General features: G+C 29.5%; 1 protein-coding gene across 17 annotated transcripts in view; it reads right to left on the minus strand.

Moving 5' to 3' along the window:
* Positions 1-23,753, minus strand: part of LOC656174 (ankyrin-2) — a 133,235-nt gene extending 109,482 nt beyond the window's left edge. For 14 of the 17 annotated variants that reach the window (XR_010336337.1, XM_015978439.2, XM_015978438.2 and 11 more), the window contains exon 1: positions 23,440-23,753. Coding sequence is in view for 16 of the 17 variants with exons in the window: in XM_015978439.2 (XP_015833925.1) it covers positions 23,440-23,544 (105 nt within the window). In the remaining variant the exon portion in view is untranslated. The remainder of the gene's footprint in view (positions 1-23,439) is intronic. The other 3 variants (XM_015978444.2, XM_064359901.1, XM_015978443.2) reach the window with 1 other exon arrangement.
* Between the last annotated feature and the right edge of the window lie 689 nt (positions 23,754-24,442).

A 24,442-nucleotide genomic window follows, 5' to 3' on the forward strand; every position in this document is an offset into this window, starting at 1 on the left:
TCTATTTTCCTACATGCCTAAATTTTTTTCGAATTATTTCTATAATTGCTTATAATTAAAATTAATTAAGTGTATCTCCAATAAATTGATTATTACACCTTATTGTGTCATTTGTGAACAACCGTTGCTTAGGTAAATGTTATTTTGCCATAAAAATCCGTAAAAAATGGCGCTAGTCCCAAAAAATAATTAATGAAGTAAAAATTTATAGTATAAAAACAACGAGCGGAGCGAAACTTTCTTAGGGCTTTCAGCGTCAAAATTTGATACACCAGTGCTACTAGTCTACATTAAGATAAACTGACCCTGATGGTACAAAATAAGTAGCACTATGTAATATTTTTAATGTTACAAAAATTGTCAAGTACTGATACTTTACAATGAATATTTAAAAAACTTGACGTCCTAATTTTTTTTTGACTGCAGTATTAAGCTCCGTGCCAGTTACCGGAATAAAAAAAAATGAACAAAATCAATTCAAATTTACAAAGATCTTGATCATAACTTGAAAGGCAAATTACTCCAAGTCATGGACATATCGTCTTTCAACTAATGGTACGTTTACATCTGAGATTTCTCTCTAGACATTTATGTCAAGTGTCGGAAAAAAAATTTACATTCCGATAGAAATATCTTGGATTTCTATCATGGAATTCTGTCAGACGTTTTTCAAAATGTATTTTCAGCACTAAATATACGTTTTTCAACAAGTTATTCTAGTCATTCATTCTGATTTTGTGTGGCAATTCAATTGTTTACATTATGACACTTCAGTGTCTGACATAATAAGTGTCCAGATGTAGTAACTAAACCATAATGGACACTTGGACTAAAAAATTGAAGGTGAATAATATTGATACAGACATACTATTTTCGATTCTTGTAATTTTGTTGAAAATTTTCGCTTATAAATAATATAATAAAGACTACCGCAGATCTACACTATCTGATCTTAATTAAAGGTTCTATTGCAGTAATGTGCATCAGAAGTAAAGTGCTTATTGTCTTCAGTTTTGACAATATTATTAACACAGCATTTGCTAACAAGAAAGCCAGAAGAAACTTTGAAGACATTGTTGTTTTTTTAAATTTTTTTAGTTATGTATGTATGTTTAGTAATTATTATAAACAGACAATAAGCATGTATTAGGAAACGATTTTACAATCATTGTAATACCTTCTCACCATTACCATTAGCAAAATTAATAAAAAAAAGAAAAGCATCAACGAATAATATATATCAAACACTAAAATTTAAAAAACCTTTGGTGAAACTAAAATTCAGCGTTTTCTCTATTACGTACTCTATTTTCCTACATGCCTAAATTTTTTTCTATAATTGCTTATAATTAAAATTAATTAAGTATAGCTCCAATAAATTGATTATTACACCTTATTGTGTCATTTGTGAACAACCATTGCTTAGGTAAATGTTATTTTGCCATAAAAATCCGTAAAAAATGGCGCTAGTCCCAAAAAATAATTAATGAAGAAAAAACTCAAATAAACACTCTGTATAGAAACAACGAGCGGGGCGAAACTTTCTTAGGGCTTTCAGCGCCAAAATAGGTTGATAAGATAAACTGACCTTGATAGTACAAAATAAGAAGCAGTCTGTAACATTTTTGCTGTTGCAAAAATTGTCAAGTACTGATACTTTCTAATGAATATTTAAAAAACTTGACGTCCTAATTTTTTTTCGACTTCAGTATCAGGCTTAGGGTTAATTATTCATTGGTCTCTCTGGTGTTATTGCAATGTTTGCTTTAAATCAGCCATTATTTGCATAAAAGTGAAACCACTGAGTGATTCAACGAAGAGAGACAAGCTGACGTAATCCACACATTTACAGCTAAAACCACCATCAAATTTGAAGCGACCTTCACCGGCAATCAGCTCGATAATTTACTTTTTTTGCATGTATTATAACCGTAGTTTGATCCTTTGACAAAGTCTATTTCGATAAGTTTAGTTGGTTTTTCCAAAATTAAAAAAAAAAACATTTTTCTGATTTGATTAGTTAATACATTTTTTATCGATAAAATCAAGTGATTCCAGGTCTAAATGGGGCACGTTGGAAACTAGGTTAAAGAGATAGCCAGGTCAGGATGAAGGGTAAGAGTGTTACGGATCGATCCATTTGAATGACTGAGGGAAGGAGAACCGATTTTCCGGGATGTATGAAACTCGCTCTCGTTTGGAATGAATAAAACATGGATCACTTTACAAGCACGAAATTTCGAATGCTGCAAGCACCATTTTTAATGCGACATTTACAAATATGTAATCATTAAAAATCATAATCAATATAAGGTCAATTCAATTAGCAAATATGAGGTCGTTGCGTCACTGTTTATGAATATGACATAAGTATTCGGGAGATTATTAAAACAAAAATATGACAGAAATGTGCGAAATTTCAACGTAAATATGTAGTTTTTCACAGGAAAAACACCAGCTTTACCTCAAGTTTATACATAAATAATAAAGGGCGCAGCAACGAATCCATACAAGCAACCCTATATTTGGTGCGGAAAGAGTGTCCAAAATTATTTCCTGTCTAAATAAAAGGGGACTATTAAAAAGTTACAAATTTTGATTAGAAAAGAATTCAAAACTAGGCAGCTCCTTTATTGAACACAAAATTTTGTTTCTACAATTAAAGAAAAAAATACGACCATGTATGTTACAGTATTTGCTATTGAATTGTGCATATTTTATTTTTTTGTTTATACAATGAATTATTTCATAATTTTTCTACAATTCCTTCTAATAAATAATATTAATTAAGAATAGTTATTTCTTATACAAGACGATAAAAAGATTGTTTATCTACGAAATCCCGAACAGTTACCCAATCTTTATCTTCGTGTATAATACAACATTTCTTTCTATAGCAAGACTTCACGTTTAAGAGAAGAAAGTTATTTAAATCCTTTAATTTAATATGTTGGAATTTGTAATTTAATTGAATAAAACAAATTGAAAACATTTTATTTCCTTGCGGTTAAGTGCTAAAGATAAAAAATAGTTCATCTGTTACACAGACTGAACCAAAAGTAAGACACAAAATTCATGTTTGTTATTACGATTTTTCAAATAAATCCTCTAACAGGTCGATTTTATTTTTTCAAATGTTACATTTATAATGTCATTTAATTTTGAATAGACATTCTTAATTAATTTTAACGAGTTTTTTGTTCACTGATAGTACACGTCTTTATTTTTCGGGTAATAAAAAAAATTAAAATAAAAATAAAAAAACAAATTTAATAAAATTCAAAAAACATTGACAATGAAACATAATCTTTATGTCTTTGATATATTTTGTAAGAAGCAATAGTATTTTATATTTTTTTGTAAAAGTATCATGACCTCTAAATACAAAAAATAAACAAAAATATATAAAATAAAGCAAGAATGAAAAGGTAAAGCTCTTTATGTAATACTCTCAATAATTTTTATAACTTTTATATTATTTTATTATTATTTATTTTTTTGCTTTATTCTTTAGGATTTTTTATACTTACCAGAAGAATAAAGATGTGTACGAGTTAAAACAATAATCAAAAATGTCAGTTATCATTTAAAAAAACTTAAAAATTACGTCATTACTCAAAAAAATGTCATCAGAAATGTCAATATGGTGTCAAAATGTCGCATTTTTCCTTCGCATTTTTTTTTTAAGGACTCATAAAGATATGAATTTTGTGTATTACTTTTGGTCCATATATATATATAAAAAATAATTCATATTCATAAAATAAAAAATAATAAATACTATATATATTAATTAATCGAAATTTTATGATTTACACTGTTATTCTAAATCAACAAAACTTACAGAATGTTTAGAACAAAAAATCCTTAATAAAACTGTTGCTAGACCCAAAAAAATTAAAATGAAAAAATCATTTTTGCAACTTAATACAGAGTCCTGTGCCTTATAAAATTACGCACCCCAATAAACAGTATAAATACAATTAAATATTATATAAACTATTCATCAAAACTTATTGATATTTGGTATATGCTTAAAAGTAGTATTAAAGTTCTATTTATTCTGTTCTATGTTTATCGAACTATCTCCATTTGTTCTGAGGAGAAGAAAATGACAAGAAGGCTCAAATTTAATATTTTAAAATTATACAACTAATAAAATTTTGTTATCTTTGGAAATGTTGTCTTCATCTAACGTTAGCTCTTTGCCGCCTTTGACCAAAAAATAAATAAAAGTTAAAAAATAAAGTTAAAATACCACTTTTAAATAAAAAAACACGTTTTAATAAAAAAATAGTTAGATCCATACTTATTAGCAACACTGTATAAAAGTCACAAAACATTAGATATGGTATATAGGTATTATTATTTATTTTTTTAAAACTCAACAATTTTTTGAAGGAGTAAACAAACTAGAAAACAATCCAATTTTTCAAAATTTGTAATCGAATTTGTTTCGGAATATATAATATTTGTTGACTGCATTTTACAGACCTCATAAAATTATGTGAGACACCATGTTAATAATCACGAAATACAAAAAAATATGGACAAATTCACATGCATATCTCGTAATACTATAAGGTGTTTAATAGCAATCACTGAATTCTAAGCAATTAATAGTTTTTGAGATACCTATAGTAAAAATATGGGTACTTTTAGTAAACTCACCGTGTATATCATTCATTCTTTTTCCTTACGCAAAATTTTGAAACACATGTTACCACAATTACAAAAATTCAGTAGTACATATTTAAAAAAACACTCATCAAAGCATCATTAATGTTTTGTTTTTTAAAAATTACGTTATTTTTTATATATTGATTAAAAGATTATTTAAACAGTAACTGAAAGCTGAAACAGAACACTTACCAAAAACCCTCATTGTCACTTTCTTAAATAAAACATAGCGCAGAATATCTATTTCAATATCCATAATAAAAATACAGGTAAAAGTAAATACGGATAATTTAATTTGATTGCAATCATGATTGCTCCCCGATTTACGTAAGTTATTTATATTTATAGATATTTTTATTCTAAGAAACGTTTGCTGAGGCTCTGCAAGGTGCATTTACGAGTAGTACTATCACCATGTGAAAAGCAAGTTTAAATAATTGGAAAACACTGTTTTCACTTTGATTTATTTTTATTTTTTCCCTATTAAAACTTTTGTTACAGTTGAATAAAAAAGTCGTACAAATAAATTTAAAATTATGCAACGGTTATAACATCCGATATAATTTAGGTCCATTTGAATACGAGATTATTTAAATTGTCAACCAACACCAACGTAAAATAAGTACAGTTGAATAACTTGTTGAAGCCCACGCATGAAGACGTTTTACTACATTTTAGTTTCTTCTAAAAATCGCCACACCTGCGACACTGCAATGAGACCGTAATAGAAATTTATTTATAATACTGCATCCATAAAATATAAATAAACTTACAGTCGAGAAGGAGAAATAGAAATAAATGGCACTACCTACACCACCAACAACATATTTCTCCGGTAAAAAATATATCAATAATTATAACTAATGTATTTGATTAATAATGCCCTCGATTATACCAAATAAATTTTCACCAAAAAAACCTAAAGTTTTTCTAAAATAATAATAGTTATCAATTTTACGTTAGACTGTCATACTTATGCCATAAATTTTAGTTTGTTGTGATCTTGATGATTTTTTACTGATGGGTTGGTAAGGAAAATTTGTGGTACCAAGTTGTTTTACTCGAATTATTTGTACAATTTTGACTAGTTTGCCACAAAATCTTGCTTAGAAAGAAGTGATCAACAGTAAAAAGAGTTGCAAGTCGTTTTACATCAATTTCAATTTTTTTATATTTCTTTATTTTTTTAGTAGATTTGAAAAATTAAAAGCGACCCTAAGTACTTCGTCAAGAATCTCCAAAACTACGAATTATAGAACAAAAGTAAAGACAGATTTAGAATCCTAGAACAATTTTACGTTAGATCGGCTTACTTTTAACACAAATTTTGGGCTGTTGTGATCTTGGTAGTTTTTTTACTGATAGGTTGGTATTAAGAATAATTAGGACCAAGTTGTTTTACTCGAATTATTTCCACAATTTTGACTCAGTTGCCACAAAATTTTGTTTAGAAATAGATAACTAAAAGTAAAAAAAAATAAGTCGTTTTAGATAAAGACAGATTTAGAATCCTCGGACAATTTTACGTTAGACCGGCTTACTTTTAACATTTTTTTATTTATGGTTTCATTTTTTTTATTTATGGTTTAGTAAGGAAAATTTGTGATCAAGTTACTTTACTAGAATTGTTTGCACAATTTTGACTCGATTGCCACAAAATTCTGTCCAGAAATATAGTTAGAAGCAAGTAGATATGTAATTAATTTCTGCATTAAATGTAGAAAGTAATTCACTTATGTCAAGTAATTTTAATTAACAACTTAAAAAACTGAAAATTCTTCAATTTATTATCGTAATAGAAATTTATTTATAATACTGCATCCATAAAATATAAATAAACTTACAGTCGAGAAGGAGAAATAGAAATAAATGGCACTACCTACACAACCAACAACATATTTCTCCGGTAAAAAATATATCAATAATTACAATTAAGGTATTTGATTAATAATGCCCTCGATCATACCAAATAAATTTTCACCACAAAATAACTTAAAGTTTTCTTAAAATAATAATTATTATCTATTTGTCCCTAGGAAAATCAACCGGAAAAACGATTCCGGTGAAAAGATTTTTGTGTGTTTAACATTTTAAAAATCGACCAAAAACTGTGACTTTTCCTCTTCCCTTAAGCTGGATATAAAAGTAAGCTCAAATGTAAACTCTAAAAGATATTCGGCAAATATTTGACTAATATAAATCCAAGATTTTATGAACTAAGCCTCAAACATGAGTGCAAACAGTTCTGACTGAAAGCAAAGAAATAGATCCACCCGCCAGTTTGTGAGATTATTGATTTAATCCAGAACCATTTGGCTACTTCAAAGAAATAGGTGTTATTTGGACGAAGAATTTGAAACAAACTTCCACGTAATAATAATGCACCCTAATTTTCGTAGCTGCCGAGTAAGGCTATTATAACTCGATTTGGAAATAAGCGAGACCATTTTCCCTGCAACGACAACGAGAAAATCCAAAACTTTGTCGAGATTTATCACTTCTTTGCCAAACAACCCGAACTAATCAAATCAGCAACAAGGAAATTGACTGAAAACCTCTGCACCGTTGAGTGTAATCATGCAAATATCCTCATTCTCCCCTTTACAGACAAATTTTGATTGATGACTGTTCGATTGCTCAATCATCGATTAGCTTTCAATTAACAGACCCCGTCATAAAACAAGACACTCAAATTGGAAACCATAACTTTGAACACATGTCACGTAGTCCGTGTGTACACACACACATAAATGCGGCTAAAAATTATTATATCAAGACCTATAAAACTATACGATAACTATAAATAATGGAGGTCGTTGGATTGCACTAAAGTGAAAGTCAGTTTTTGACACTAGCCGAGAAAAGGGGCATTAGCCCCATCCGTAATTCCACAAGTGTTATATATAACATGCGTAAAGCCGGCTCACTTTTAGTTTCGGAACGAAACGAGACAATTCCATGACAAGTGAAATTTATACGAAACAATAGGATAATTTGTTTGCAGTCGTAAAGCCAACAGGAAATGAATGAATTAATGAAACAGGTAATACTTCCGTCATCAAGCATTAACGCACGTAATATGCAACCAATCAGTGATGTTAGAATTACTTTACAACGCGTTATTAACAAACTAAAACTAGTACGTAATTAATTAGTAAAAAGGACACAAGTCGCTTTAGATCAATTTCTATTTTATTTTTTATTTTTGGTGGATTGGAAAATTAAAATCGACCATATTCCTTCTAATATTTCCAAAACTACAAAATATAGACCAAAAAATACAATTTGGAATTCTCTACAGTTAATGGCTTTCTTTTGACTAAATTTTTGGTTATTTTGACCTTGATGATTTTTTTACTAATTGGTTGGTAAGGAAAATTTTTGAGCATGCAAGTCATTTCCCCAATTTTGACTCGATTGCCACAAAATTGTGCTCAGAAATATATAACTAAAAGCAAAAGGGGTTGCAAGTAGTTTTAGATCAATTTTAATTTTTTTATATTTTTTTTAATTCTTGGTAAAAAAATAAATATAAATATGCGTATGGTGGTAATGCCATCACCCAAGTGCCAGAGTTTTCAGGTCGCATCTACGAACAAAAACAAAACAAAAATAGAACAAAAATAAAGACAGATTTGGATTCCTTAGACAATTGTACGTTAGACTGACATACCTATGCCATAAATTTTAGTTTGTTGTGATCTTGATGATTTTTTACTGATGGGTTGGTAAGGAAAATTTGTGGTACCAAGTTGTTTCACTCGAATTATTTGTACAATTTTGACTAGACTGCCACAAAATCTTGCTTAGAAAGAACTGATCAACAGTAAAAAGGGTTGTAAGTCGTTTTACATCAATTTCAATTTTTTTTATATATCTTTAATTTTTTAGTAGATTTGAAAAATTAATAGCGACCCCAAGTACTTCGTCAAGTATCTCCAAAACTACGAATCATAGAACAAAAGTAAAGACAGATTTGGAATTCTCGGACAATTTTACGTTAGATCGGCTTACTTTTAACACAAATTTTGGGCTGTTGTGATCTTGGTAGTTTTTTTACTGATGGGTTGGTATTGAGAAAAATTAGAACCAAGTTGTTTTACTCGAATTATTTACACAATTTTGAGTCAATTGCCCCAAAATTTTGCTCAGAAATAAATAATTGATTAAAAATGAATAAAAGTAAAAAGAGTTGCAAATCGTTTTAGATCAATTTCTATTTTTTTAATTTCTTGAATTTTTTGTAGATTTAAAAAATTTAAATCGACCCCATATTTCGTCAAATATCTCCAAAACTACGAATCGTAGAACAAAAATAAAGACAGATTTGGAATCCTGAGACAATTTTACATTGGATCGGCTTACTTTTAATGCAAATTTCGGACTGTTATGATCTTGATAGTTTTTTACTGATGGGTTGGTATTAAGAAAAATTAGAACCATGTTATTTTACTCGAATCATTTGCACAATTTTGACTCAATTGTCACAAAATTTTGCTCAGAAATAGATAATTAAAAGTAAAAAGGGCTGCAGATTGTTTTAGATCAATTTCTATTTTTTTTATTTCTATAATTTTTTGTAGATTTAAAATATTTAAATCGACCCCATATTTCGTCAAGTATCTCCAAAACTGCGAATCGTAGAACAAAAATAAAGACAGATTTGGAATCCTGAGACAATCTTACGTTAGATCGGCTTACTTTTAACACAAATTTTAGGCTGTTGTGATCTTGATATTTTTTTATTGATGGGTTGGTATTAAGAAAAATTAGGCCCAAGTGTTTTACTCGAATTATTTGCACAATTTTGACTTAATTGCCACAAAATTTTGCTCAGAAATAGATAACTAAAAGTAAAAAAGAGTTGGAAGTCGTTTTAGATCAATTTCTATTTTTTTATTTCTTTAAATTTTTGTAGATTTAAAAAAATTAAATCCACCCTATTTCTCGTCAAATATCTCCAAAACTACGAATCCTAGAACAAAAATAAAGATAGATTTGGAATCCTCAGACAATTTTACGTTAGTTCGGCTTACTTTTAATGCAAATTTCGGGCTGTTATGATCTTGGTAGTTTTTTATTGATGGGTTGGTATTAAGAAAAATTAGAACCATGTTAATTTTACTCGAATCATTTGCACAATTTTGACTCAATTACCACAAAATTTTGCTCAGAAATAGATAACTAAAAGTAAAAAACGTTGCAAAAAATTCTATTTTTTTATATCTTTAATTTTTTGTAGATTTAAAAAATTTAAATCGACTTCATATTTCGTCAAGTATCTCCAAAACTACGAATCGTAGAACAAAAATAAAGATAGAATTGGCCCAAAATTTTGCTCAGAAACAGATAATTAACAGTAAAAAGAATTGCAAGTCGTTTTAGATCAATTTCAATTTTTTTATAGATTTTTTATTTTTGGTAAATCAACCCCATCCTCAGATAATTTTACGTCAGACGGACAAACCTTTGACATACATTTTGAGCTGTGATCTTAGTAAGTTTTTTATTGATGGTTTGGTGAGGAAAATTTGTAACCAAGTTATTTTACTAGAATTATTTGCACAATTTTGAATCGATTGCCACAAAATTCGGCCCAGAAATATAGTTACAAGCAGGATAGATATGTAATTAATTTCTGCATTAAATGTAAAAAGTAATTCACTTAGGTATAACTTCAAGTAATTTTAATTAACAACTTAAAAAACTGAAAATTCTTCACTTGATTATCGCAATGTTATTTTGAAGATCGGAATGACGAGCAAGGAAGTTCCATCACGCAAAACACGCCCACTTTACCATTAATACATGTGAGATGAATTATTTATCAGCGATTGTAAAAATGTTTGCGGTCAAGTACAAACGCACAATGGGATCATCATGACTCACATTTAGCTCAAATTTATTAATACAAAATGATGACCCACATAGTTACTGAATTGCTGTATCTAGTTTATGACGAAAACAAAAAATTCGGACGGTTTTATTTATGGGAAATCGGCGATTTTTACTACTGACCCGATTCTGATCTAATGTCCCGACACTTATTAATGTTTGATGAATATCGATCAGGTTGGAATAATTCAATTTGTGTCGCACTTTGGGAAAAATAACTCAACATCTCGTTAAATGATCGTAATTAACCCGTTTCTGAACTCTCACAAATACAATTTTAATTTTTGTCGAGTTTTTGTTGCGTAGGAGCTAAATTTTTGGCACAAAAACCTCCACCAACTAAAAATGTAAACACAATCTCAACGAAAACGTTACTTTTAAAAATAACTAACGCTTTTTAATAATCGCAAATATCAGGCGAATCAACTTACCTCCCAATGCAAGTTAGTTCAAAAATGTCTTTTTTTTTCAAAAAATGTACCATTTTTTATTTTTTAAAGTTGTTTTTCCTTAATTGTTGCTTTTTTGTTACCAATTTTGTCATGTAAAAAGACTTAAATTTTTTTTTTGTTATAGGAACTTTTAACGCAGATGGATGACTTTTGTCACTATCCAAAAAATGGTCCTAGAATTTTAAATCATTTTACATACAGGGTGAGTATTTTTACTATATTTAAAAAACTAATAAGTGGCAGAGAAATCGGACTTTGCTATTATGTAGTTTTTAATATAGTAGATGTTAAACAGTTTCTTTATCAACTCTTTTGAGTAGATAAAGTAGCACTTTAACCGCAAGGATAAATAAAATGTTTTAAATTTATTGTATTCAATTAAATTTACAAATTCCAACATATTAATTTGAACGATTATCATGTTAACAATACCTTTTTTCTCTTAAACATAGAGCCCTGCTATAGAAAAAATTGTTGTACTATAGACGACAATTAAGATTCTTTATCTACTCGTGACTTCGTCACTCTTTTTACTCGAAGATAAACAATCTATTTATCGTCTTGTATAATAAAAAACTATATTTATATCTAATGCTTATACTGTTAATTCAAAAACTCCAACCAAAAATTCCTCGATCGTGTCCACCATTTTCCAAAAGCTGAATTTGCTCAGAATTGTGGTGACAAAGATGACCCTCACAGAAAAAGTCATTCGGTCCCATATCAAAATTTGCGATTTAAAAAAAATTAAATTCGTAATTTGAAATTAATTTATCTGTTTTTATCAAGTTATAAAAGACACAAGACACTCATTTATGCTCGTTTTTCTGACTTTGTTTTTCAAATTCTCTGAATGAAATGAAACTATTCTGTTTCTACATTTTCTATAGATCCCAACATCAAATTTTATAAACAGAGATTCTTATAAATTGATAAAGGAAATTGCAAAATAAAAATTTTGTTGTATTATTTTTGCGATATTTTTAAATTGATGCTATCACAGGTAAGTCTCCTATTGTTTATAATTCATTTACTAATAATCATACAAAAACATTGTTTACTATTAAAGACTTTTATAGTTTTCTCTATGTATATATTTTTTTCAAAATTTTTGTACAATTCCTTATAATAAACATTAAAAATCTAAAAAATACAAGTGTGGTGAAATGACTTTAGTTGTCTATGAATTTCTTATTACAATTCATAAAACTAATGACAGATGTGTAGATATTGAATATTGTCACTTTCCATTTATTAACTCTCCACTCCAGAGATAAGCTTCGATCATAAAAGTATTTTCTTCTACAATGTAACATTTTACGTGCATTTTAACAAAATTTCTAAATGTAATTAACTGCCAATATCATAAATGACAGTTCTGACATATACTGACAGCGAATTCATTTGTGAAAAGCGCACAAAATTTTATACTTGTAAACCATAATCTCAAGATAACTACTACATAAAAATAATTTTAACACACCTTGTACTATTAAAATAACAATGAATCAAAAATTTTCATTCTAAGACAAGCAATTCTTGCATGATATTTGGAGCAAAAAATTCTGAAAAAAACTGTCAATATACCCAAAATTACATTTATCTGAATTTTTTATTTTCACATTATTATTTTTTCAAGTTGGTGCATATTTTTACACAAAACAACATTGAGGTAAACGTTGTTGGTTCAAAGAGAATCAAGAAATAATATCTATTGTTTGCAGCGACTTTTTTATTAATTACAAGAATATAAAAAATATATAGTATTTAATAGTAAAAACTGAATTCGTTGCAATTTTTGGTTTTTGAGATATACAAAGTGATTCAAAAGTGTCGGACCAGTTCTCAAATGGTGACGTGACGTTCATTAAAAAATGAAGCCAGATTTTGTTTACAAGCAACTTGATTCTTTATATAATTATTTCATATGTTTTCCTTAGTAACCGTTTTACTTCTTGTGCTTTTGTTTTCAATAATGTCATTTAATTCATTGTCTTACTGGCGAGTTTATTAAATGTTTGGAACATCATAAGGCACTAATTAAATTAAGTAATTAAAAATATCTGTTTAATGTTGCAAAATTTATCGTTTCCGCTAAATAATTTCAGATCAAAAGTCCCAAAAACTTTAAACTGAAAATCTAACTTTGAAGAGCGATTATATCTCATAAAAAAACTCCAAAAAATTTTGATATAGAAACTTTTAACTTTAACTTAGTTTGAATTCCTTTAACACAGTCAAAAGTTTTTTTTTAATACAGGATGATTCAAAAGTACGGGACCATGTCTTGGGTAGAATTTTGAATCACCGTGTGTTAAAAACACACTGTTAACTAACTCATCTTGCATAGGACTATTCAGTAAATGCACCGCAAAACACAATACAATAATTATAAAAAATTAAAGTTTATCTTGTTTTGTTGATTTTAATGTCGAACATGTGCATAACAGCATCATCCACATTTGATACGCACTAAGCACAATGTGGTTCAAATTACCCTTACTCCAGCATGGCAATTATTACAATATTCTCACTGATTGTTCCGACGTTTGAGTGAAAATCCAATCATATTAGCTATCAATTACAGTATTCATGAAACGTTGAATCTTTGCAATGTAATGAACATCAGAATTAATCACATGCTGAGTGCTTTTTCCACTCATAAACAAAGCTCACTCGCAACCCAATCAACTCATGAAAATTCCGTTACGAGACGCTTTCAAGCTGCAATAAAACCTACAATTCAAATGAGAACGAACGCGTCTGAGACACTCCCATTTAAATAAGCTTTAGTTTCATATGTAATTTTCTATCGGTGTGTAGACACCTGTCATACGACACCCACAAGTCAATTCAAAATGTGGTGACAATGTGTTCCTGGTTATTGAAGACCTCCCATTCATTCACAAGTATTGAAATTGTTCTTCGACCCGCATAGACAATCAAAAACAATGGATAAATTCCCAGCCAAAGAGACTCCACAATAAGAAACACTTGTTTAAATGAAGACGCCTACGAGTGCTTGAGATGCATTTATTAAAAATATTTCCCTGCCCACGTTGGGGTCAAAATGCAGGTAATTAACGCAGCAAGCTCAAGACTAGATAAAACATCAAACTAGGCACTGCGTATGTTAATAAAATTTTTATTAACTCGTGTTATGCACTCAAATAAAAGTGCACGTTAAGACCAACCGCTTTCTAGCTGACTGTGTAAATACAATTTTAATACGAGTAAAACGCCTAACATCTGTTGAACATCGTGACCGTCTTTTTTATAAATTAATGAAACAATGTTCATTTAGCACGTAATGGGGTCGCTATAATATTAACGATGATTAAAAGCATCACACCCCATTCGTGCCCAAATTCTCCACAAAAATACAACCAATAAAAATGCAATCAAGAACGTGTATAAAATTAACAAATTGAATTAATCGCATTTTACAGCGGTTTCTGACTGATGATATAATTACATTATCGGAGCTATCAAAAAGTAATTATTCATTGCGTAAAAATAATAAACAGAGATCCCATTACACCCGCTTTAAAAATAACAAACCGACATTGGATTATTTATAGGAGTAGTGCCGTACAAGTGGTAGCAGCTATTATCATTTTAAAATGTTAATTTGTTGTTTGCAATGATGTCACCGCGACAAAGTGCATAAAATTCGCATTATTGTTCTAGTGTCAGGTTATTTTTATCTATTAGCTAGAAACTGTTACATTTCGCAGTGGAAACCTTGACACGCAGATTTTAGTGCTTTTTCCACCCAGTAATTATGTAAAGTGCTTGGTAAGTGAAGCTTCAAGTAAGGTCATGCATGCGAATTTTTGCTCATCTGAATGAGCAAAAATTTATTTTTGAAATAATGTTCTGAGTCATTTCAGATCCTAACCTTTAGATATTCGTATTCGGTAACAAACTTAAAAAAGTCCAAAGTCTTTTTTAGACCAAATTTTGTCAAAATAAATAATAAATAAATATATAATAATAAAAGCGAGTAAAACAGGCAAAGTAACTTAAATTTCATTTATTCTTCGACACTGTCAAAATTTACAGTTTTTCTCCTGTGCAAGAAAGTTTTGACAACTATTTGAATAAATCTGAAGAATAAAATGTTATATTCAACTCGTTTTCGTGGAAATCGGTTTATTTATCTCACCTCGTGGTTTAATATTCCACTCGTGAAATAAAGCGTCCGATTTACAGTCAAAGTCGTTAAACAAATAACTATTAATTTTTGTGATTTTAAGGCATGTTTCAACAAGATGTTACAAAATAAATGAACTAAACTGACTGAAATAAGACACATTTTTTGTATAGATTTTGATCAAATTTGGTGATTTTTTAGCCAGTTTTGGGGAAATATTTCGAAAGAAAAAACTAGGAGCCGGTTTATAGAAGCGTCATTAATTAAATGTGTAATTAAATGTGTGAATATAATAACTTATAATAATTACAATAATTAATATAATAACTTTTAACAACGAATTAAATTTTAAGAGCTATCTATAAACCGGACCTTAGTGTGTTAACCACTCAAAAAAAGCAAAAATAACAATTCATTTCGGTCTAATTTTGTTAATTCTTCGGGTTGGTTTAAATAAATCAAGCAAATATTTCTGTTTCCAGCTGAAAAAAGTTCAAAACACTAAAAAGGCAAAAATTAAGTACTTTTTCATTTAATTTGGTTATTTTTCGATTTGTTTTTTTTTGGCGACATCCCAAAACTTACTTTTAACTCGAAAACAGAATAAGATTTTCGACTTAGTTTGACAAAAATCTAACTCAAAAACAAGCTAACTCTAAAAAAAACCAACAGATTCCAATTCTTTTGTGATTTTAGGTGTTCTTGTAAAATAAATCAGTCTCGACCGAAAAAAGATAAGATAATATGAGTTCTGATATAAGAAGTGATTTTTCATACAAAAAAAAACTTCAGACCCAAAAAAATAATTTGGTCACTTTTCAGCCTAAAAAAAGACTAATTTTGGGCTTGACTGCCCAAGAAAGGCAGAAATAACATTAGTTTTGACCAAAATTTATTTTGCAAAAAGTTTTCGTTGATTAGATGAATCTCTGAATCTATTAAATGAATCTTGAAATAATCTAATTTTCACCTACTTTTAAGAAAGTTTTTCAAAAAAACATAGTTTTTAATTCAAAAAAAATCGAAAAAACGCAAGAATTTACACAATTTTCGGTCTGACTTAGGTGCTTGATTAAATTTCGATTAATTTTTCATAAAGTTTTGTAAGATAATTCCTTTACTGGCTGTAAACCGTATTAGAACATTCTGAGAAGGAAAAAGAATATTTTATTAGTGATTTTTCACTGTTTCTCACAAAACACTGATAATATAACTGCAAAAACGTGTTTACGTGTTTGAAAAATAAAATACATAAAACTTTTTTCTACCAAACTAAGTTTTTTGGCGTATCTTTGAAAAAATTCGCTCAAAATTAAACTAAATCTAGTGAAACAAATCAAATAAAGCTTTAGTATAATCTTGCAAGATAAAGTTAACATACTATTAAATCGCACAAAATAAGCCAAAATAATGTGGATTAAATTTCGTGATTTTCTAGCTAATGTTTAATTAATTGAAAAAAAAACTAAAATAATTCCTATTTTCGACCTATTTTGATGCTTTTATGGCTTGCTCTTGACTAAATTTTGCGAATTAATTAGTTTTTTGGTTGGAAAATGTGCTAAAATACGCGAAAAAAATCAATAATTATGTACTGCTAAACTTAAATATCTGCTTTTTTCTTCGATAACGAAGTCTCGAAAGAAAATTTTTTGTTCAAAAACGCGCTAAGTCGAGTGAAGTAAGATAAATTAATTCTTAATTTCGAGATTTTTCAGCAAAGAGGCTTAAAAAGCGAGGGTACCACCATTATTAAACTAAGTATTTTTGGTTTATTTTTGACCCAATTGAAGTAAAACAATTAAAATACCACCAATTTCGTTGGAACACTTTTTTAAATGAAACTTTGTATCAATTTTCCAGGTGTCCGGAATTCGCCCAGAGCGCACCGGAACCGTAAAATTCGTTTGCTCACTTACATTAGTTCAAGACCACCAATGGATAAAATGTCTTTTTCACTCTCAGTATAAATAGTACTTACTTTCTGAACTTTACCTACCGGTAGAGAAGCTTTTAGCGCTCTGTAAATATAACCAGTCACTTTGTTACGATCGTAACTGTAAAATATTCTGTGAAGACCAATAAACGGCGAAAAAACTGATACTTTATTAAAATAAGAAATAAATTCGTTTTCTTGTTGTCAATACATGAAGCTAGAAATAAGTTCTTTCCCATCCAAAATTCTCATTAAGATTCAAATTTGGAGCTCAGGCTTTTTCAATTTAATGCAATTGAACTTTTTCGTGAAATTAAATTCCAGACATTTCATACGCGAAACAGCTTGGCTTAATACTGTCATAAATACCCTTTATGAATAACTTTTATTTAAACTCATAAAAGATTATGAAATTTATCTCGCAACAGCAAGAATGGTTGATGAAAAGTTTATATGTTTATTGTACTGTCTCCTCCAACATTTTATGACACATCTTTCAAGGTTAATTCAAATTCCTGTCTATTTGTTTACGTAAATGTTGCAGATTATCCATAAAATTGCATAATAGACCATAATTATGCACGGTTTTAATAATAGTAGTTATAAGCAAAAATAAACCCGTTGAAACGCTATAAATAATTACAAAAACTATTTCTCCTGAAAAAGACAACGTCATTGACATTCTTACTGTGGTCGCTTTCGCAAATTTAAACGATGAGTTATGGTTACCTTCATTTAAAACACACATATGGTCATGCAAATATTTTATCAGCAATCTAAAAAGAACATCTGTAAAGCGAAATTTCTTTCACCACAGCAATCCCCAAAAACCGCACTGCGGAAAAACCTTATTCTCAAAGAATCAAACACTGGATTGTGCAGACGGAATACAATTGAAAGAAAAGTATTTGCATGTATTGACTAGTTTTACATTAACTAGATATCGACTCAAGTTCAAGTCCAAAATCCCTTACAAACAAACAAGACGTTTTGTCGTATAAATCGATTTTCCGTTCAAAAAATGCAAATCATGGGCACACTATCGCTCTCTGAGAAGTTTCAGTTCATCGATGGACAAATAAGATAATACATTATTGTGTTTCAAGTCGTCCAAAAATATATCCATTTATAGTTTACAACTGCAACATACTCTATGTCGAGGATAACTTCCTTATACGCTTACTGAACCATATTCAATTCAAATTAATGCCCTAATAAGCGCAAAATGTTACCGTGAGTTCACATATTCAAAGGTATGTGTCTCGTAATTAGCATACACAAATTACAACTGTTTAATTGCATCAAAACTACAAAAAAGCCCAGTAATTAACTAGTTGCATGCTATTACTAATAATTTACTGTTATTAATTATCTCACACTCATTACTACAAAATTTATACAGGGGGGTTCATGCAAACTGAACCCATGCCTTGACGTTGACAGTGACATTCAAAATTTAGTTTCGTCATTTGATATTTAAATGACTGAAGAATTACTAAATTAGTATTCACGGGCGGTTACTTTGGTTATTTTAGCTGAATCACCTTGTATGTGTACAAAGCAGGCTTTCTTATTAACCTGTGCCGATTTTTCAGATTCAAAAAATTGATTACATGCTGAATACGATTGATTAATAATAATACAAAAAATACAAACCGGTTGAATTTCGATTTCGTTCCAAGGTTGGATTAGTGAAAGTTTGAAAAATGTTCGACACATTGATTAATAAAACAGAAAATTTATCTACCTGACGAGTAAAATTTACGACATAATAAAATTTAAATGCCAAAAATTATCTAAGATCTCAATTAGTTTTAATTAATTAATAATAATAGCCATGCCAAAGACGTAAAGTATAACTAAATTAAATTAAAAATTAATAAAACAGTCTGCGTCCGCAATAAGTGAACTAATGCAAAATTTGAAAGCATTACAATTAACTTTGTCCAATTAGTTGTAACATTTTAATTGGGTGTATGTAGTTTCAGGTCGTTCACATTGAACTATTATTAATTATTTCGTTAGTGACCTGTTATACCCTATGATCAAAAGTATATTTAGTGTAACTACAAAAGTAAACATTTTCATTTGTAAATTAAGTAAGATAATTGACAATGACGAAGTAGTAGTACACAACGTTTTCCCACTAAGGTTTAGCAATCAATAAGTCAACGAATCAACGCACTTACAAAACAACAAGTGCGTGTATTGAAAAAACGAAGTAATTAAAAGAATAAAATCTACAACAGACAAAAGTTTCAAGTTGGAATTTTACGATTATGTTGGTTGTAAAAATGAAGATTTGAAATTAAGATAGTGGTAAAGAAGAAATGATTTAGCATTTCATTTTCAAGAGCCATTCAAGCTATGTATCTTTTATTTTTACAAGGAACATTAACGTCCCATGTTTCACTGTTTACCAAGATTATTAACTTTCCGGTTAAATCATGCGCAATGTCCATACTTTTCTAACTCTACTTTTTTATGATACCACACAAGTTATTTTTGCAACTTTTTTTAAATGCTTGGTGGTAAAATGTTATAAGAAGAACAAAAAAAGATTTGTAGTCTTTGACTTGGTCAACGTATTCCTTTTAAATAAAACCTCAGATACACTGAAAATTCATACTTATTCATTGATTTTATGTGTGAGCAAATTTTATCTTATTGGTGGTTGTAAAACAATAATGTGATGTAATAAATGACTAAAGACAGTGACAGAAAATTTGGAAAGGAAGTAGAGCAACCGGAAATTAACCGGAATTACCGTAATTTCCAAAAAATTGCATAATTCAATTAGTAACCATACCAAATTCTATAATATTCGGTTGAACGGTTCCAAAGATATTAAAAAAAATAGCACAATCAACTTACGAGAGTTGCGATTTTTTTATCAGTAGGTAAAGTGGTAAAGATATAGATCACAGATTCTATAGTTTCATTATGAAACGAATTTGTAATACATACTGAATTATTATATGATACTTATTTAACTTTAGCATCACAGAAAACCAAGAATTTTTGTAACATCCCTAATACGTGTAACAAACATGATAAATTCAGTCAATTGAAATATAAACAATTACGGTTATTTGGCGGTTCAACTTTGCTAAGAAAATTGGTATTTATCTACTTGTTTTTGTTTGTTTAAAATAAATGAAAAGTGCAAACAAATTTTTTAATTCAACTTTTTTATTGTGTTAAAGTTTATAATTTCTATTTTGATGGAATATTATTGTTTTATCATGTTTTGAGACATCATGGTTCATGAACTTAAACCTAATTTTTAAGCTATTTATCAACTCTAAAGAAAAGTAAAGCAAAAGATAGAAAACAAGAAATCTTATAATAATAGATTATTTAGTTTTTTTTTTTTTGAATAGACACGACAGTCCTTAATTTTTCCCACCAGGTGACTTCAATACCTGAAAAAATTACATTCTTTCTTTTTCCCCTGTAGTTTTCAAAAACGTAAAAATTTTGATTTTTATGGATCTAAAAATAATAATTGCTTTCTGTCTCATTCATGTTAATTTTCGTCAATTTTGCGCTAAAAACTAGAGAATGTGTAGCCAGGGTATCTAACCGTGGTTAACACTTCACCAAAATTTTAATTCTTTGTGCTAAGATTTGATTTAGTACAAACTAGATTCCATAACCCGTTCCTAGAATGTCATAGGCTGGTGAAGTCGAAAAGTAGAAAAAATCACAAAAAATCACAAAATAGTACAACACGAAAAACATAAGTGTAGAAGAAGACAAAAACGATGCATGAGTTAACTAATCGAAAAAATCTAACCTCCCTCTCAGTCTTTACGCCTGGTATTTCAGTTGATATGACGGTTAAACCAAAAATAATTTGGCTACCAATTTATTTCCTCAGGGTTAATCATACTCATGTACAGTGACCTCATTTTTTAACCTACTATTTTGGCCAGATATCGCGCAATTTTGTCACTTTCTGCGACCCGTTTTTGGAGGCGATGTAATAATTATTTTATATAAAACATGAGTGGTGTAGATATCTATTGCATTTTAAGGAACAATAAAAAATCACCAAGAAATCAAAAAGCTGGGAATTTAACCCAATTTCTACTAATGCACTGAAATACGCATTCAAAGTTAAAATCTTGGGTAAGATTTACCATCGGTTAGTTACCAAAGAATTTACCCAAACGCTGAAATACCGAGCGTTATTACTTCTGGTTGGATTTTTTAGGCGTGGAAATTAACTTAAAAAGGTTTAAAAATTCGACACACCAGATGTTTATTTGAAACACGACGCGTTTCATCCTCAGGTGACAATATTATATCAAGTTAACCACCGAATTAACCCCGGTTAAAGCAACGAAATACCCCAAATTAAGAAATAAAATGGCAATCGTTTAACGAACTTTTTGCTGATGTTTAATATCATTTGTTTTAACTTTATTTTTTATTTTTTAAAGTAAGTAATGCAAAAACCGAAGCCTCCTTTTATTAAAACTGTCGCTAATGAATTTGTTAGTAGGGTCAATATGACATTACATCTTAATTAATTCATTCTGGTGCAGAATATTTTAACAAAGCATATTCAATTAGTAAACCCTGACTTTGAAATTAAGTTAGCAACATTACAACTCTTCTGACTTTACTCAATTATTGTGTAATAGTGATAGACAGGTTTACCAGAAATTTTTAGTTTAAATGTAAATTCATTGTTATTTAATGTAATAATAATAATAGCTTTCAGATCCTTTATTAAAACAATTAATATATTTATGGATGTTTCGGCATAAAGCATGTCATCGTCAGGTATTTTTCTTACAAAATATTACAGAATAGATTTTTCTGTACAAAAAAGAAAATTAATTTTGTAACTTTGTAAAAAAAACTTTATAAAAAAATAAGTTTTATGACAAAACGTCCATAAATGTACTCAATGCTTTAAACAAAGCATCTGGAAGCCAGAATTACATTACTGAATAACAACATAACAAACTAAACTATATGTATAGTCACAATCAAAAAGAATGTCACTCCAACCAACCAGGCTACATAGCAAAAGTCCGACTAACATCTTTTCCGTCATAAATTTTAACAAACAGGTGAGTTTACAAACTGCCCAGCTAGTTAGTTTATAAACCAGCCAAACGTACACATATTATTAACCGTACCACATCAAAAAGACTTGTAGCTGCGGTTTCAGGGGTGTCATTCTTTTTGATCGTGACTGTATATCTTACGAAAAACTAATTAGCACATCAAGTGCTTTAAAAATGTGATCATTTTTCAAGAATATTTTTTTAAAATTCTTTTTAGCTTTAAGTTATTCAAAAAAAAAATAATAATAGGCTGGGGCAATTTTTTTGGTTATGCTTTAAATTGACTTCTAATGCAATAATATTGTTTTCAAACCCGTGGTTTTATTTTAATAAATTATTATTAAAGTTGGGTTCCGAACTCATTACGAAAATTTTTGGAACTTGGTCAAAGTGGTTGTATTCATGGATGATTTACAACCACTTTGGTCAACTGCCACAACTCGAAAAAAGAATTTCGAAAAAAAAATTAGCATATTTTTCGTGATGATGTTCTAATTAATGTTTTCGTAAGGTAAACAGTTTAGGCACAAAACGATTGGTTCCATACTTTTCCCAATGTCTGTATAGATCCAAAATTGAACGCAACAAACTAATTTTTTTTCTCGTAATTAACTAAATTACTGATTTGTTATATCACACGTATTATTAAAATGCCAATAGTTTTACCTGTACGGAAATAAACAAACATCAAAGTGAAAATTCTTATCTAACTGATAACAAAACTGTCACAATTGTCTTACTTTTTTGCATTCATAATATTCATGATAAGGGTACAAAATACAATTCAAAAAAAAGCCATAGCCAACTAAAATACAAAAAAAAATATTAGTGATCATGTGACCGTTGTTAACACAGGTCACGTGTAACAAAAAGAGTAAAACCAAGAAAACCGACCTTGGCCGCGTCAAAATTGGAAGAGCATGTTTATTTACATCAATCATTAATTAATGAGACGCAAATATAAACAGCCATTTAAAATATTTGAAGCTGGTAGTGTAATAATTCGCGATCGTAAAACGACTAAAATCGCACGTTTATTTTATAGATCAGGAGCCACCGGCGAACTGGTTATGCCATTATTATTTAAATCTCTTTTTTCGCCCCGGTATGACACACAAATTACCAATTCGAAAAACAAGTCCATAAGCAAAGTTTACGTAATCGTCCATTTATGGCAGCAATTAACGCGTTAGCGCGCTTGGCCGCTTCTTCTCTGGAACATCTGTCTTCGGTTACCTGTTTTCCAGCCCTCGGAAGCGTTTCCATGTTGGTGCCATTGACGACGGGGGCCTTCTCCTGGGTAACACCCCCGTTCGGAGTGCTCCCGTTACCCAAAGCCATTATGACTCAGACCACTTTAACTTTGTCACTGTGGAATTTCGCTCACCGGTCACAAAACACTCAAACCATCTCAACTCGCGCCTTATCACTAATTAAATCACTCTGCCGATAAGTGAAGCTTTGCTTTGACTACACCCGACACAGCACAACTTCGAAGAACGAAGCAAACGCGTCGAATACCAACTTTGATGTGACGATTTTTTACCACCGGTCGCCGCATTAGATTAGAAAACGCGTAACAGTTATTCGCTGTCTTTGTCGCGCTTGTGGCGCGCTATGGTGCGAGCGTCTGTCGGGGATTTAGTGGTGCGGGTTGGAAGGAGCGCAAACGCGTTATTTCAGCGGTTCTCAACAAGTTTTTCATTGTGGGGGATTTACTTAAATTATTATTTTCAATAAAATTGGCAAACATTAATCGTTGAAACACGTTTAATTAAATTTTGGAGCCAAGTGGCTTTAATTTTCAGTGTTGCCGTAAATGTGTGACGTAAATTATTTGAATAAAACACACGGTGGAATAGAAATAAGTAAATAATAATAATTTACTAGAATAATTTTTTAGTTTTATTATAACACAAGTCAATTCCACTAACAACCACATTCGTTTTTGTCCACCTTTGAATAATAGATAATAGACGATTTGATGGATACGTTGCAGTTGTAATAATTATTCTTATTATCTGTGTTATTATGTTATTAAGTATGAATAATTTATTATTGAACAGTAGAAAATTAAAATTAGTCAACACCTGTAATTTTTTGTCTAAGATAGTCACGTAAAAAAATATGAGAAAACTGAGAAAGCTACCACTTTATTAAAGTTAACATGGTTGGTCTGTCTGAAGATGTCTTATGTTTGTAAAAAATGTCCATATCTAATCTCAATTTTTAATTATAC

The sequence above is a fragment of the Tribolium castaneum genome, chromosome 1 (assembly GCF_031307605.1).
Source record: "Tribolium castaneum strain GA2 chromosome 1, icTriCast1.1, whole genome shotgun sequence".
In the NCBI taxonomy this organism is placed as follows: domain Eukaryota; kingdom Metazoa; phylum Arthropoda; class Insecta; order Coleoptera; family Tenebrionidae; genus Tribolium; species Tribolium castaneum.